We start from the raw sequence: 13476 nt of genomic DNA on the forward strand, positions 1-13476 counted from the left end.
AAATCGGCAGCGATCAGAGCTAGGCGCTATGGTCAAGTTATACCCTGCATATGGTCAATGCACCCTAATTAAACATAGGTCGGGATCAAGCATGACCTGGTTAATATGGGTCAATATTAAAATACTTACTCATTGAGCCAAAAGTCACAATGCTGAATTCCATTGTAAAAATTAATATGAAATGAGACTTTGAAAGCTCTGATCCAATCTCTTTACACTGATTATTTTAAACTGATGTTCTCAATAAGTGTTTGCCAAGGGCATAATGCTGTATATAAAATCTCTCGACTATGCATATTTGCTCTGTATCTGTCTGCTTTTTCAAAATTCCTTATATTAATTTGATATTGAGCTACAACACAAACTCAGAATAGGTATCTTCTCAGATTATTATACATTTCTACTTGGCTTCCTTCATGATCTGACAGGTTCACTGCAGGAACTCCCCATGTGGCTCTCGCACTGCAACTGAACTTTATTAAAATGGAATGTCTTTTATAATGAAAACTTTCAAAATGCAGTTATCATCACCCAGAAAGCTACTATATAATGAGATTGCAATGGCATTCAATACAATAAACATTACAGAGGAACCCTACTGTTCATTTTTGTATATTCATGAATTTTCTTTAGCCATTTTCTCTTGACCGAGCTTGCATTCGAGACGTATTAATATCCAATTTGCAGTTATATATCCTAGCTTGTACTTGTAAAAAAGCATAAAGCAGAAACTGAAAGCTTATTAATGACTGATCTAATACTTTATGCTGATTCTTAATTCAACCATTTCAATTAATACATCATTTAATTCCTCTGTAAGGAATTTAGTGAAAATAGATTCTATCCAATAAGATGTATTTCACCTGGATTTCGCATCAGTGGCAAAGTGACAGTGCTCCCTGCTGACCTCGAAGAAAGCTGTCCGCAAAGATCTAGTGACCTCTGTGGCATGGGTTTCCTGTTTCCCAACAACAGCTTGAATATGGCACCAAGTCAAGGGGATCTCCAGGCATCCAGCAACAGTAATGTCATCAAGAAAGGTAAGCAGTCAACTACATTGCAGTATTCTCATAGACAGCAAACCAGCAAGTAAAATGCACTGACTTCGTTTTTAATTACATTTTACAGATAGCAAAATAAATGATTGGGACATACACATGGGATTAGAAGCTGAAATATCATTTAAAAACATTTTAAAGAGTTATTTTAAAAATATGTGGAACTTTTTCTCATAATGTAGAAATTTGACAATCCATAAATATAAATTTGTTTCTCAGGGCCAGAGAAGTTTTTTAGCAGTAATTATGAATTTAGTATGCCTTTAAAAACCCCGCTACACCTTATGCAACAAGACTTAGCTTTTTCAAGGATTAATAGCCTAAAAGGGCAAGTTCTCATCAATTCTGTAATTTCTATTTGATTGCAGTCTGTGGAGACTTCAACAGCGCACCCCATCGAGAAGCGTAGAAACACTCTTCACATTTAACGGGGAATATGCAGACTTCAGAAGAGTAATGATGGTGAATGCTAGCAGTTTCTCAGTCATTATTACTGCAAGATTTGGGCCAATCTTAAAAGTTGTGCTACTCTCCAAACAGTGTTTGCAACTGTTGACTTATTACCTCAGTATAAATTATGGGGAGCAACCTTTTGTCCCCCACAGATAGAATGCTCTTTCTTCAACATATATATATATATATATATATATATGTGTGTGTGTGTGTGTGTGTGTGTGTGTGAGAGAGTGTGTTTCTACATTACAATAATTAAAAATTAATTATTGATAGATGCACACCAGAGTTGGTTCCATTATTTAAAACCTAAGTCTAGTTTTTAAACTATGATTCTATCTATTCCTGGTTACAAACTGGATTTTAGCGTGTTGTATGATTCATGCATCGAAGAACCAGTGAATAGTAAATCTGTTCCTATCTGGGGCTTTCTAACCAATCAGGGCATGGAGAGGTGGCACTTATTGGAGAGGCGCTGGCGTAGTGGTAATGTCACTGGACTAGTAACCCAGATACTGAGATGAATGCTGTGAGGACATGGGGTTGAATCCCACCACGGCAGATGCCGAAATTTGAATTCAATTATTAAAAAATCTGGAATTAAAAACTAGTCTAATGGTAACCATGAAACCATTGCTGTAAAAACCCATCTGTTTCACTAATGTCCTTTAGGGAAGGAAATCTGCTGTCCTTACCTGGTCCAGTCCACATGCAACTCCAGACCCACAGCAATTGGTTGACTCTGAAATGGCCTAGCAATCCACTCTGTTGTATCAAACAGTTACAAAGTTTAAGAAAAAGAATGAAACTGGATGGACCACCTGGCATTGACCTAGATACTGGAAGTGACAAGGGCAAACCCAGGCCTGTCAATCTTGCAAAATCCTCCTTACTAACATCTGGGAGCTTGTGACGAAATTGGGAGAGCTGTTCCACAGACTAGTCAAGCAACAGCTTCTCATAGTCATACTCATGGAACCATACCTTACAATGCCCCTGACATCACCATCCCTGGGTATGTGGGGCACTGAAAGGACAGAGCCACCAGAGGTGGTGGCACTGTCTCCTGGCATCAGGTCAAAGATGGGCAAGGAAACCTCCTGCTGATTACCGCCCCCCACGCCCCCCAACCCCTTGCTCGGCTGATGAATCAGTGCTTCTCCATGTTGAACACCAATTGGAAGAAGCACTAAGCGTGGGAAGGGCACAGAATGTACTCAGGGTGGGGACGTCAATGTCCATCACCAAGAGTGGCTTGGTAGCACCACTACTGGCTGAGTCCTAAAAGACAGGTCTGCGGCAGGTGTTGAGGGAACCAACAAGAGGGAAAAACCTACTTGACCTCATCCTCACCAATCTACCTGTCGCAGATGCATCTGTCCATGACAGTATTGGTAGGAGTAACCACCACACAGTCCTTGTGGAGACAAAGTCCTGTCTTCACATTAGGATACCCATCATCATGTTGTGTGGTACTACCACCGTGCCAATGGAAATAGATTTTGAACATATCTAGCAACTCAAAACTGGGCATCAATGAGGTGCTGTGGGTCATCAGCAGCAGAATTGTAATCAACCACAATCTGTGACCTAATGGCCCGGCATATTCCCCACTCTACCATTACCACCAAGCTGGAGGTCCAACCCTGGTACAATGAAGAGTGCAGAAGAACATGCTATGAGCAGCACCAGGCATACCTAAAAATTAGGCATCAGCCTGGTAAAGCTACAACACAGAACTACTTGCATGCCAAGCGGAAACAGCATGCGATGGAGAGGGCTAAGCGATCCCACAACCAATCAATCAGATCTAAGCTCTGCAGTCCTGCCACATCCAGTCGTGAATGGTGGTGGACAATTAAACAACTGACAGGTGGAGGAGGATCCACAAATATCCGCATCCTCAATGATGGGGGAGCCCAACACATCAGTGCAAAAGTCAAAGCTGAAGTATTTGCATCCATCTTCAGCCAGAAGTGCTTCAGCCAATCCGATTCATTCCACGTAATATCAAGAAACGGCTGAAGGCACTGGATACTGCAAAGGCTATGTATGGGCCCTGACAACATTCCGGCAATAGTACTGAAGACTTGTGCTTCAGAATTAGCCGAGTCCCAGTATAGCTACAACACTACCATCTCCTCGACAATGTGGAAAATTGCTCAAGTATCTCCTGTGTACAAAAAGCAGGACAGATGCAACCCAGCCAATTACCACCCAATCAGTTTACTCTCAATCATCAGTAAAGTGATGGAAGATGTCGTCGACACAGCTATCAAGCAGCATTTGCTCAGCAATAACCTGATCACTGACGCTCAAGTTTGTGTTCCGCCAGAGCCACGCAGCTCCTGACCTCATTACAGCCTTTGTCAAAACATGGACAAAAGAGCTGAACTCAAAAGTTAAGTGAGAGTGACTGCACTTGACATCAAGGCAGCATTTGACCGAGTACGGCATTAAGAAGCCTTAGCAAAACTGGAGTCAATGGGAATTGGGGGAAAACTCTCTGCTGGTTGGAGTCATAGCTAGCACAAAGGAAGATAGTTGTGGTTGTTGCAGGTCAATCACCTCAGTCCCAAGACATCACTGCAGGGGTTCCTCAGGGTAGTGTCCTAGGCCTAACCATCTTCAGCTGCTTTATCAATGACCTTCTCTCCATTTTAAGGTCATAAATGGGGATGTTTGCTGATGATTGCACAATGTTCAGCACCATTCACCACTCCTTAGATACTGATGCAGCCCAGGTGCAGATGAAGCAAGAACTGGACAACATCCAGGTTTGGACGGATAAGTGGTAAGTAACATTTGCGTTACACAAGTGGCAGGCAATGAGCATCTCCCCTTGATGTTCAATGGCTTTACCATCGCTGAATCCCCCACTATCAACATCCTAGGGGCTACCATTGACCAGAAACTGAACTGGAGTAGCCAAATAAATACTGTGGCTACAAGAGCAGGTCAGAGGCTAGAATCCTGCGGCGAGTAACTCACCTCCTCTAACTCCCCAAAGCCATCTACAAGGCACAAGTCAGGAGTGTGATGGAATACTCTCCACTTGCCTGGATGGTGCAGCTCCAACAGCACTCAAGAAGCTTGACACCATTCAGGACAAAGCAGCCTGCTTGATTGGCACTCCCTCCATCACCTTGAACAGTCACTCCCTTTACCACCGATGCACAGTGGCAGCAGTGTGTACCAGCTACAAGATACACTGCAGCAACTCACCAAGGCTCCTTCGACAACACTTTCCAAACCTGCGATCTCTACCACCTAGAAGGACAAGGGCAGCAGATGCAAGGGTACACCACCACCTGCAAGTTCCCCTCCAAGCCACATACCATCCTGACTTGGAACTATATCGCTGTTCCTTCACTGTCGCTGGGTCAAAATCCTGGAACTCTTTCCTAACAGCAAGGTGCTTCAAGAAGGAGTTCACTACCACCTTCCCAAGGGTAATTCGGGATGGGTAATAAATGCTGGCCTAGCCAGCGATGCCCACATCCCATGAAAGAATGAAAAAATTTTGAGGTTGGTGGGGTTGAGATGATGGTGGGGGATTGGGAAAGGTTAATAACATTTAATTTATCCATTACTGAAACAGTCTTTGATTGGAAACCTTTTTATTTCAATATGTTTCATATTAACCTTGTGACGGAGACTGTTTAATTTGTGGACCCCCTGGAAAGTCTCTCTGGACCCCCAGTTTGACAGCCACTAGTCTAAATGACAAATAATCACCAGGGTTGGTCTCATTTTGTCTTTCAATCTTCTCTTCCTCCCAAGAAAGCTGGTTTGCCAGTTCGCTTGAGATTACACCCCTATGCTATCAGATGTGTGTTCAATTAGTCACTAGAATCTGTTTCCATAACTGTATTAACAGTGGAACTTGTAGCATAATAATCTCTTATAAAAATGGACTCTAAATGCAAATTATATTGGCAATATATCTCTCACAGTTACACACAAGGACTATTTCTGGCATTACAGGCCTTTACTTGGAATATATTTCTATGCTGTAAACTGAAATAAAATTTCGACCTACATTTTCAAGTTTTGCATTTGTAAGTCACAGTCTTTCTGTGACAAAAGTTGCAAGTTAAGAAAAACTCAAAAATTTACTATTTTATTCCTTCTTTGGAAATTTTCTGGATAACTGTCAATCACCTCGAGAGGAACAGTCATCTGTGAACAGTCTGCAAAGCATCCTCTGTATTCATTAAAATTAACTCAGAATAAAATGTTCCAAAATAACATTGAAGTTTGCATATTATTTATAGTATACTCAATATGGCTCTTTCTTTTGATATTCATAAAGTGACCCATAGTATTCAAGTTTATTCAGCTTCTTTATTTATGACAAAAAAACTAGACCACAGCACTTCATTAATTATACGTCATTTAGACATACTTCAATGGCAATTGCAATATTTGACTATCACACATATTGAGAAACAGAACTGTTCAAACATAATGAACAGTTGGATGCAGACCTTGTGGTACTGGAGGACAGAACCCTTACTGCAGACTGTATGTTTGCTTCATGTCGTTAATTGATATTGTTATAATCAATGACCGAGGATCTTTTCTATTCTTGCAACAGGCAATCTTTCCTTGTAAGACGTCACCTAAGAAAAACAGAAACATATTACTCTATACATATAGAAATAATACCTAACGGGGGAAAACAGCAACTTCAAATGTGTATTAAAAATTTAATTTCCCCTTTGTAAAATGTGGCTTTGAAATACAATAGTACATACTGCATCATTGTCCTGTACCAATTCAATAAATGTAGACAAGGAGTTATGCAAAGAATTGTTCCAAGTCATACATTAGATATGAAGTTACTGCTGTTACCTTCTTTGTATAACTATGAGCAAAATAAGCAATAAAGCAGTGATGGAGGGGGAGAATTGTTCTTGAAGGATTGTCTTCCCATAGGCTCCCCCAATTAGACAATTGTGATGAATTGGTTATCAAGAGGTAAATCCAAAACTGGATTAGCTTTTGGAATTTGATGACAGTAATCCTGTCCATGGACACTGCCAAAGTCAATTCTTGCACAAGACGACAACAACAACTTGCATTTATATAGCACCCTCAACATAATAAAACTTCCCAAGGCGTTTCATAGGGGCGTACCAAAAAAAAAATTGAACACTGAGCCATGAAAGGAGATACTGGTCGGACGACAAAAAGCTTGTTCAAAGAGGTGGGTGTTTAAGAAGCGTCTTCAAGGAGGAAAGAGAGGTAGGGATGCAGAGAGATGTGGGGTGGGAATTCCAGAGCTTCAGGCATTGGCAGCTGAAGGCATGCAACCAACGGGGGAGCAATTAAAATCAGGAATGCTCAAGATGCATCATTGTGGAGAGATCTTGGGGGGATGTAGGCAATGATCCCTTTAAAATTTAGTTGTTGTGCATGGCCAGTTTTTTTTCAGCGCACATGCCTTTACATTTTTTTGTATAGCTGCAGTAGTTACCATGGACAAGGCCTGCATGGTATCTGCCAGGCTGCTGAACAGCCACTCAGCTTAGTGGGAGCATTGGTTGTAGGGCTGGAGGAGACGATAGAGATTGGGAGGAGTGTGGAGTGTGGTTTTGAAAACAAAGATGATGAGAATTTTAAAATCAAGGCATTAGTAACTGGGAGACATTGTAGATCAGCGAGCAATGGAGAGATGTGTGAGTGGATCTTTGTGCAAGTTAGGAGACAGCAGCAGAGGTTTGAATGGCCTGAAGTTTGTGGAGGGTAGAGCAAAAAGGCCTGCCAGGAGTGCGTTGGAATAGTCAAGTCCAGAGGTAACAGTGACAAGAATGAGAGTTTCTGCAGCAAAAGGGTGGAGTCAGGCGATGCTAGACAGGTGGAAATAGGCGGTCTTAGTGATAGTGCAAATATGTTGCCGGAAGGTCATGTTCAGAATCCAATAAAGCACCAGGGTCGTGAGCAGCCTGGTCAGCCTCAGACAGTTGCCAGGGAGAGGGATGGAGTTGGTGGCTAGGGAATGGAGTTTGTGACCAAAGACAATAGCTTCAGTTTTCCCAATATTTAATTGGAGGACAATATTTAATTGGAGGAAATGTTTCCTCATCCAGTACTGGGTGTTGGACAAGCTTGACAGTTTAAAGACAGTAGAGAGGTACAGTCGTGTATCATCAGTGAACATGTGGAAACTGATGCTGTGTTTTCGAATGATGCCACCAAGGGGCAGAATGTAGATCAGAAATAGGAGGGGGCCAAGGATAGATCCTTGGGGGACATCAGAATTAACGGTGCAGCAGAGGGAAGAGAAGCCAAGAAGAGAACAGAAAATAATTTAAGACCTCACGAATGCAGAGCTGAGGTTAACAGAAATAATAGTGTCCCTCACATTAAGGGGAGCTGATTGCATTGTAGTGGGATGTGCAAGAGATCGCCTAGGCGGCACAGTGGCGCAGTGGTTAGCACCGCAGCCTCACAGCTCCAGGGACCCGGGTTCGATTCCGGGTACTGCCTGTGTGGAGTTTGCAAGTTCTCCCTGTGTCTGCGTGGGTTTTCTCCGGGTGCTCCGGTTTCCTCCCACAAGCCAAAAGACTTGCAGGTTGATAGGTAAATTGTCCATTATAAATTGTCACTAGTACAGGTAGGTGGTAGGGAAATATAGGTAGGAATATGGGATTAGTGTAGGATTAGTATAAATGGGTGGTTGATGTTCGGCACAGACTCGGTGGGCCGAAGGGCCTGTTTCAGTGCTGTATCTCTAATCTAATAAAAATCTAGTTTAATTCCTTGTAAGTCTGAGATCCAGGAAAGAAGCATTTGAAAGAGGACTAAAATACCACAAAAATTTAAACATTCATTCTGAGAATGCCAGCTCATTCTAGTGACGGCATGATGGCAATGGATACTCGTCTGATTGGCTCTCCAAAATAACCTGTAAAATGGGGCATGCTGGGCACAAAACATACCTGATATTATCTAGTAATTCATTTAGTTCAAAGCAAAAGCAGTGATGGTCATCAGAGAGTTCTGATGAAAAGTCATCAACATGAAACATCAACTCTCTTTCCCTCTCCACAGACCCTATCTGACCTGTTGAGTATTTTCCAACATTTTCTGTCCTTGTTTAGTTTAGTTTAGAGATACAGCACTGAAACAGGCTCTTCGGCCCACCGAGTCTGTGCCGACCATCAACCACCCATTTATACTAATCCTACACTAATCCCATATTCCTACCACATCCCCACCTGTCCCTATATTTCCCTACCACCTACCTATACTAGGGGCAATTTATAATGGCCAATTAACCTATCAACCTGCAAGTCTTTGGCATGTGGGAGGAAACCAGAGCACCCGGAGGAAACCCACGCAGACACAAGGAGAACTTGCAAACTCCACACAGGCAGCACCCAGAATTGAACCCGGGTCGCTGGAGCTGTGAGGCTGCGGTGCTAACCACTGCACCGCCCTTATTTCAGATTTCCAGCATCCACAGTATTGTGCTTTTGTTTTTCATGACAGTCTTCACTATTTCTATTCAAAGATGTGAAATATGTAGAACAGTGTTATATAATCCTGGGAAAGTGCTGGGAATATGGAACTTGTATGTTGCACTATCAATGTCTCTTTAAAAGGAATACACTTGCTAATTTCATTTATTTTATGTACATTCAAGTGTTTACTTAATAGAGGTAATTTTATGAACTCACATTCCCAGTGCAGACCTTCTCCGACAAGAAGCACATATCAAGATTTTGTCTATTTCAGAAATTTGGAAGGCAGGTAAAGGCATATACCCCAAATCACAATACAGAAAGCAAAAATACTAAAATACTCAGCTGGCCAGGAAGTGACAGTGGAGGGAAGAGAGGAGTTAATGTTTTAGGTGTGAACCCTTTCTTAAAACTTAGCCGAAATGTCAGCTCCTCTGTTTCTCTATCCAAAGGCTCACCCGCAGAGTGTCTTCATCATTTCCTGTTTTTGTTTCAGATTTCCAGCATTTGCAATGTTTAATAATTTTCATTTGTGTCAAACAGAAAACAGTTGTTAATGCACAGCAAATGTTCCGCTGATCTGTATCAGATGGTGACTGCCTCACTAGCAGTACTTAAGAGGACTGTTCACAACTGCTGAGAAAAAAGAGGTTTCGGGGAGAATTTGTGTGGGGCCAGGAGAAGTGCTACTCCTGACACCATAAAAACACCAGGACCTGCCCCTGACCATTTCCAGAATTAGCTCCCACCCCTGCTCCAACCTGCTGGCTGGCACAGTGTTTGAGACCTTTCTGATGGCTTTTAAATAAGGCACGAACTCAAAAATGGTGGCTTCAGGTGGGACGACTGCTGAATTCACGCCCATTATAGATGGAAGTCTATAATACCCGCCATAACCCACCATCGTCAATGCATAGCATTTCCTCAACTGACACCTGACAGATAAGGACCCACAGCATCTCTGCCTACCTTCCTGAAAGCTTGATTAATGATGCCCATTGGTTTCAACGATGCTTTTCTGTGATATTCCTAAACTGACATTGTTCAGATGGCTTACAAAATGTAGCCAGATCCTTAGAGATACTGAATCAATGAAAGTGCTATAACAATCTGTGCATTAGGTGTTAAAATGTTTACCTTATGTCCTGCCAGAGACATATCTTAGTTGACTATGAATACATTTTTGCTATGCCAAGGTACCTCTAATTGCCTGAATTCCTCTGGTTTCCATCTCTTGGTTTGTAATGCCAGACCAATAGCCCATCCTCACAAAGTGTACCACTGACACGATGGGCCAAGTGGCATCTTTCAGTGCCATAAACTTTCTACGATTCTATGAGTCCCTGATGCCCTGGGCTTAGGGCATCTCCCAAAGCACGGTTCCCTGGGTTAATTGCCTTGTGAGATATAGACCATGACACTCTCCCATACTCATGCAGCCTGGCGTCCTTGTGGCACCCAAATCCTCCTCACTCCAGTATCTGGCTATTGCCCATATTGGTGTTGTGTGAGTTGAGCTCTCTCACTACTGCTCCATCAGTCTGTTTCAGCTCCACTACATTTGCCTGACTCCTAGTGTTGACCCAAGCCATTTCCCTGTTTAATCATATTACTCATAACATCCCCATTATTTAGATTGTTCCCTACCACAACCTTGAAAGGGAAAAGCAGACTTGATACCTGATCACGAATGATATTTCACCCAGCAGTTCATCTACTGACTCAGTGTCGTGAGACCATAAATATGGGCTGTTCCACTTGTTAGGTACTGGTTCTTCCATACCAGGCACAGTTGTAATACTGTGAGCATATGCAGCGTTTCACATAACCTTTTGGTGGGCCACCCATTTCATCAGACTGCAATCAGGAATGCTCTAACATCTCTTGCATCAAGTTCTTGTTGTGTATCCAGTGATCTCATGCCTCACAACTGAATTTGATCAGAGTTGGTTGGACTAACAGTTGCCTGTACTGTATCCCACATTACTACAACTGGACTACTTGAGCTCTCTTGCATTACCTCTAGGGGTTCTATTTTACAGTGTACCCTTTGGTACTCAGGCCTGTGGATCACAACTAGCCGTGTGGTTTTCAGCTGGGGGATGAAACACGGGAAGAATCTGATCACTGAGTCGTCAGGATCCCTTGTTGTTTTAAAGTGAGCAGCTAAATCACCCAGCTACCCTCGTTCCAGTAAACTCTTGGTCAAACAACCTTTTCCTTACAACATCTGGAACTGCTTCTAGGAATTGATTCCTTAATAGCAATAGACATATTCTCTTTTCCACCTTTAGCCACAGTCTCCAAATCTTCTCCAGCTTTGTAACTAATTACTAACACAAGCTTATGGTGGCTTCTTAACAATTGAAATGGCCTGTGCTAGTTCCTTCTTTAGAACATGGCAGCAGGTTGGATTTAGTGGAATTATTCAGTTTAGAATCAGGGGCTAGATCATCTGTGCCTTTATTATAGTGGACACATTGCTATTGATACAGCTTTCAGCACCATCGCGACAGCACATCGATCTTTCCTTTTTCCTATTCATAGAGCTTCTAAGTGTTGTCACTATCTCTCCTGATACTCCATCTGGAATTTGCACTGTTGGTTCTCATCAGCCTTGAATTTGTGGATATACATACAGCATGTTGTCATGCAGCATTCGCCTCCCCCAGTTTCAGTACTTCCAGATGCACGTTCCTTCGCCGTTTTCCCAAGCTCATTTTAGCTCTTCATCTGCATCGCTTTGAGTCTCTGTAAACTGAACAGCTTAGTTTAAATGTAAAATGCTGAGTGTCCTGCTGGTCTGTGAGTAATATTCTATCTCAAACACAAAAGCAAAATACTGCAGATGCTGGAAATCTGAAACAAAAACAGAAAATGCTGGAAATACTCAGCAGCTCAGGCAGCATCAGAGAAACAGAGTTAACACCTCAGGTCAACAACGTTTCATCAGAACATGATAGTCTATTTCACTTTTTTCCTGCTCACATTGTAATATTCTTGGGTCTTTAGATACTCATCATCAGTTCACCACCTGAGACTACTCCCATAGGTGAGCACAACTCCCTATGACACAGAGTGTGCTTCACCTGCCCATCATCTAAGTCATCTGTAGACATCTAAGGATCGAACAAAAGATCCCACTTCAACTTACTGGTTATGTCATATGCCATCACATGGTCTTCCTCAATTTCGGAAAGCAGTAGATAAACACTTCACTATATAATTACTTAGGCTATAAACTGGAAAACAGATTTATTGAACAGAAAATTATAGGGCAGTGAGCAAAAGCAGGAGGGCCTTACCCAACCCCCACAATGGTCGTTTTACATGCCAATCTGACAGACATTAATTTTATTCCCACCCTGAACTTACCCCTCCAACATAGTCACTTTTGCCCTTCAACCCCTTCCCACCAGCCCCACAGCCAATAAAAAACGTTTTCCCCGCTACCCACCCCCCCCCCGCCCTGATAATTTTACTCCTCCCCCCTCCCCACCAGTTTCTCGCATCGGAACTCCATACGCGAGTTGCGATCGGCGCCGGTAAAAACGGGACGTCTGCTGCGTCAGGTAAGTTCATTTAGATGTTAATGTTTAGATGTTAATGTAATGCGAGGTCCTGCCACTGCCGGAAAAATGCGGTGGGGCCTTCTCGATGCGGGGGTTGAGGCGGGCCTCACCCGACAGAATTTTACCGCCCCCCTCCCCCCACTCCTGGATTCTAATCAACTGACGCTTGAAAGACTCCCACATGTCAGATGTTGATTTACCCTCAACCAGCCGCCCCCCAATCTAAATTCTTCAGTTCCTGCCTAATATTGCTATAATTAGCCTTCCCCCAATTTAGCACCTTCACCCAAGGACTACTCTTATCCTTATCCACAAGTACCTTAAAACTTATGGAATTATGGTCACTGTTCCTGAAAAGCTCCCCTACTGAAACTTCGACCACCTGGCCCGGCTCATTCCCCAATACCAGGTCCAGTACGGCCCCCTCCCTAGTTGGACTATCTACATACTGTTTCAAGAAGCTCTCCTGGATGCTCCTTACAAGTTCTACTCCATCCAAGCCCCTAGCACTAAGTGAGTCCCAGTCAATATAGGGGAAGTTAAAATCACCCACCACAACAACCTTGTTGCTTTTACATCTTTCCTAAATCTGTCTCCATATCTGCTCCTCTATCTCCAGCTGGCTGTTGGGAGGCCTGGCCCCCAACATCGTGACTGCACCCTTCCTATTCCTGAGCTCTACCCGTATTGCCTCTCTGCATGAGCCCTCTGAGGTGTCCTCCTGCAGTACAGCTGTGATATTCTCCTTAACCAGTAATGCAACTCCCCCACCCCTTTTACATCCCCCTCTATCCCGCCTGAAGCATCTAAATCCCAGAACATTTAGCTGCCAATCCTGTCCTTCCCTCAAGCAAGTCTCTGTAATCGCAACAACATCATAGTTCCAAGTACTAATCCAAGCTTTAAGTTCATCTGCCTTAC

General features: G+C 42.9%; 1 protein-coding gene across 2 annotated transcripts in view; it reads right to left on the reverse strand.

Moving 5' to 3' along the window:
* Positions 1-1134: 1134 nt before the first annotated feature.
* The window catches only part of prmt3 (protein arginine methyltransferase 3), a 291866-nt gene continuing 279524 nt past the window's right edge, over positions 1135-13476 (reverse strand). For both annotated transcript variants that reach the window (XM_068046506.1, XM_068046505.1), the window contains exon 16: positions 1135-6136. In XM_068046506.1, coding sequence (XP_067902607.1) covers positions 6027-6136 — 110 coding nt within the window. In that variant the 3' untranslated portion in view covers positions 1135-6026. The remainder of the gene's footprint in view (positions 6137-13476) is intronic.

This window comes from Heterodontus francisci, chromosome 14 (assembly GCF_036365525.1).
Source record: "Heterodontus francisci isolate sHetFra1 chromosome 14, sHetFra1.hap1, whole genome shotgun sequence".
Classification (NCBI taxonomy): Eukaryota; Metazoa; Chordata; class Chondrichthyes; order Heterodontiformes; family Heterodontidae; genus Heterodontus; species Heterodontus francisci.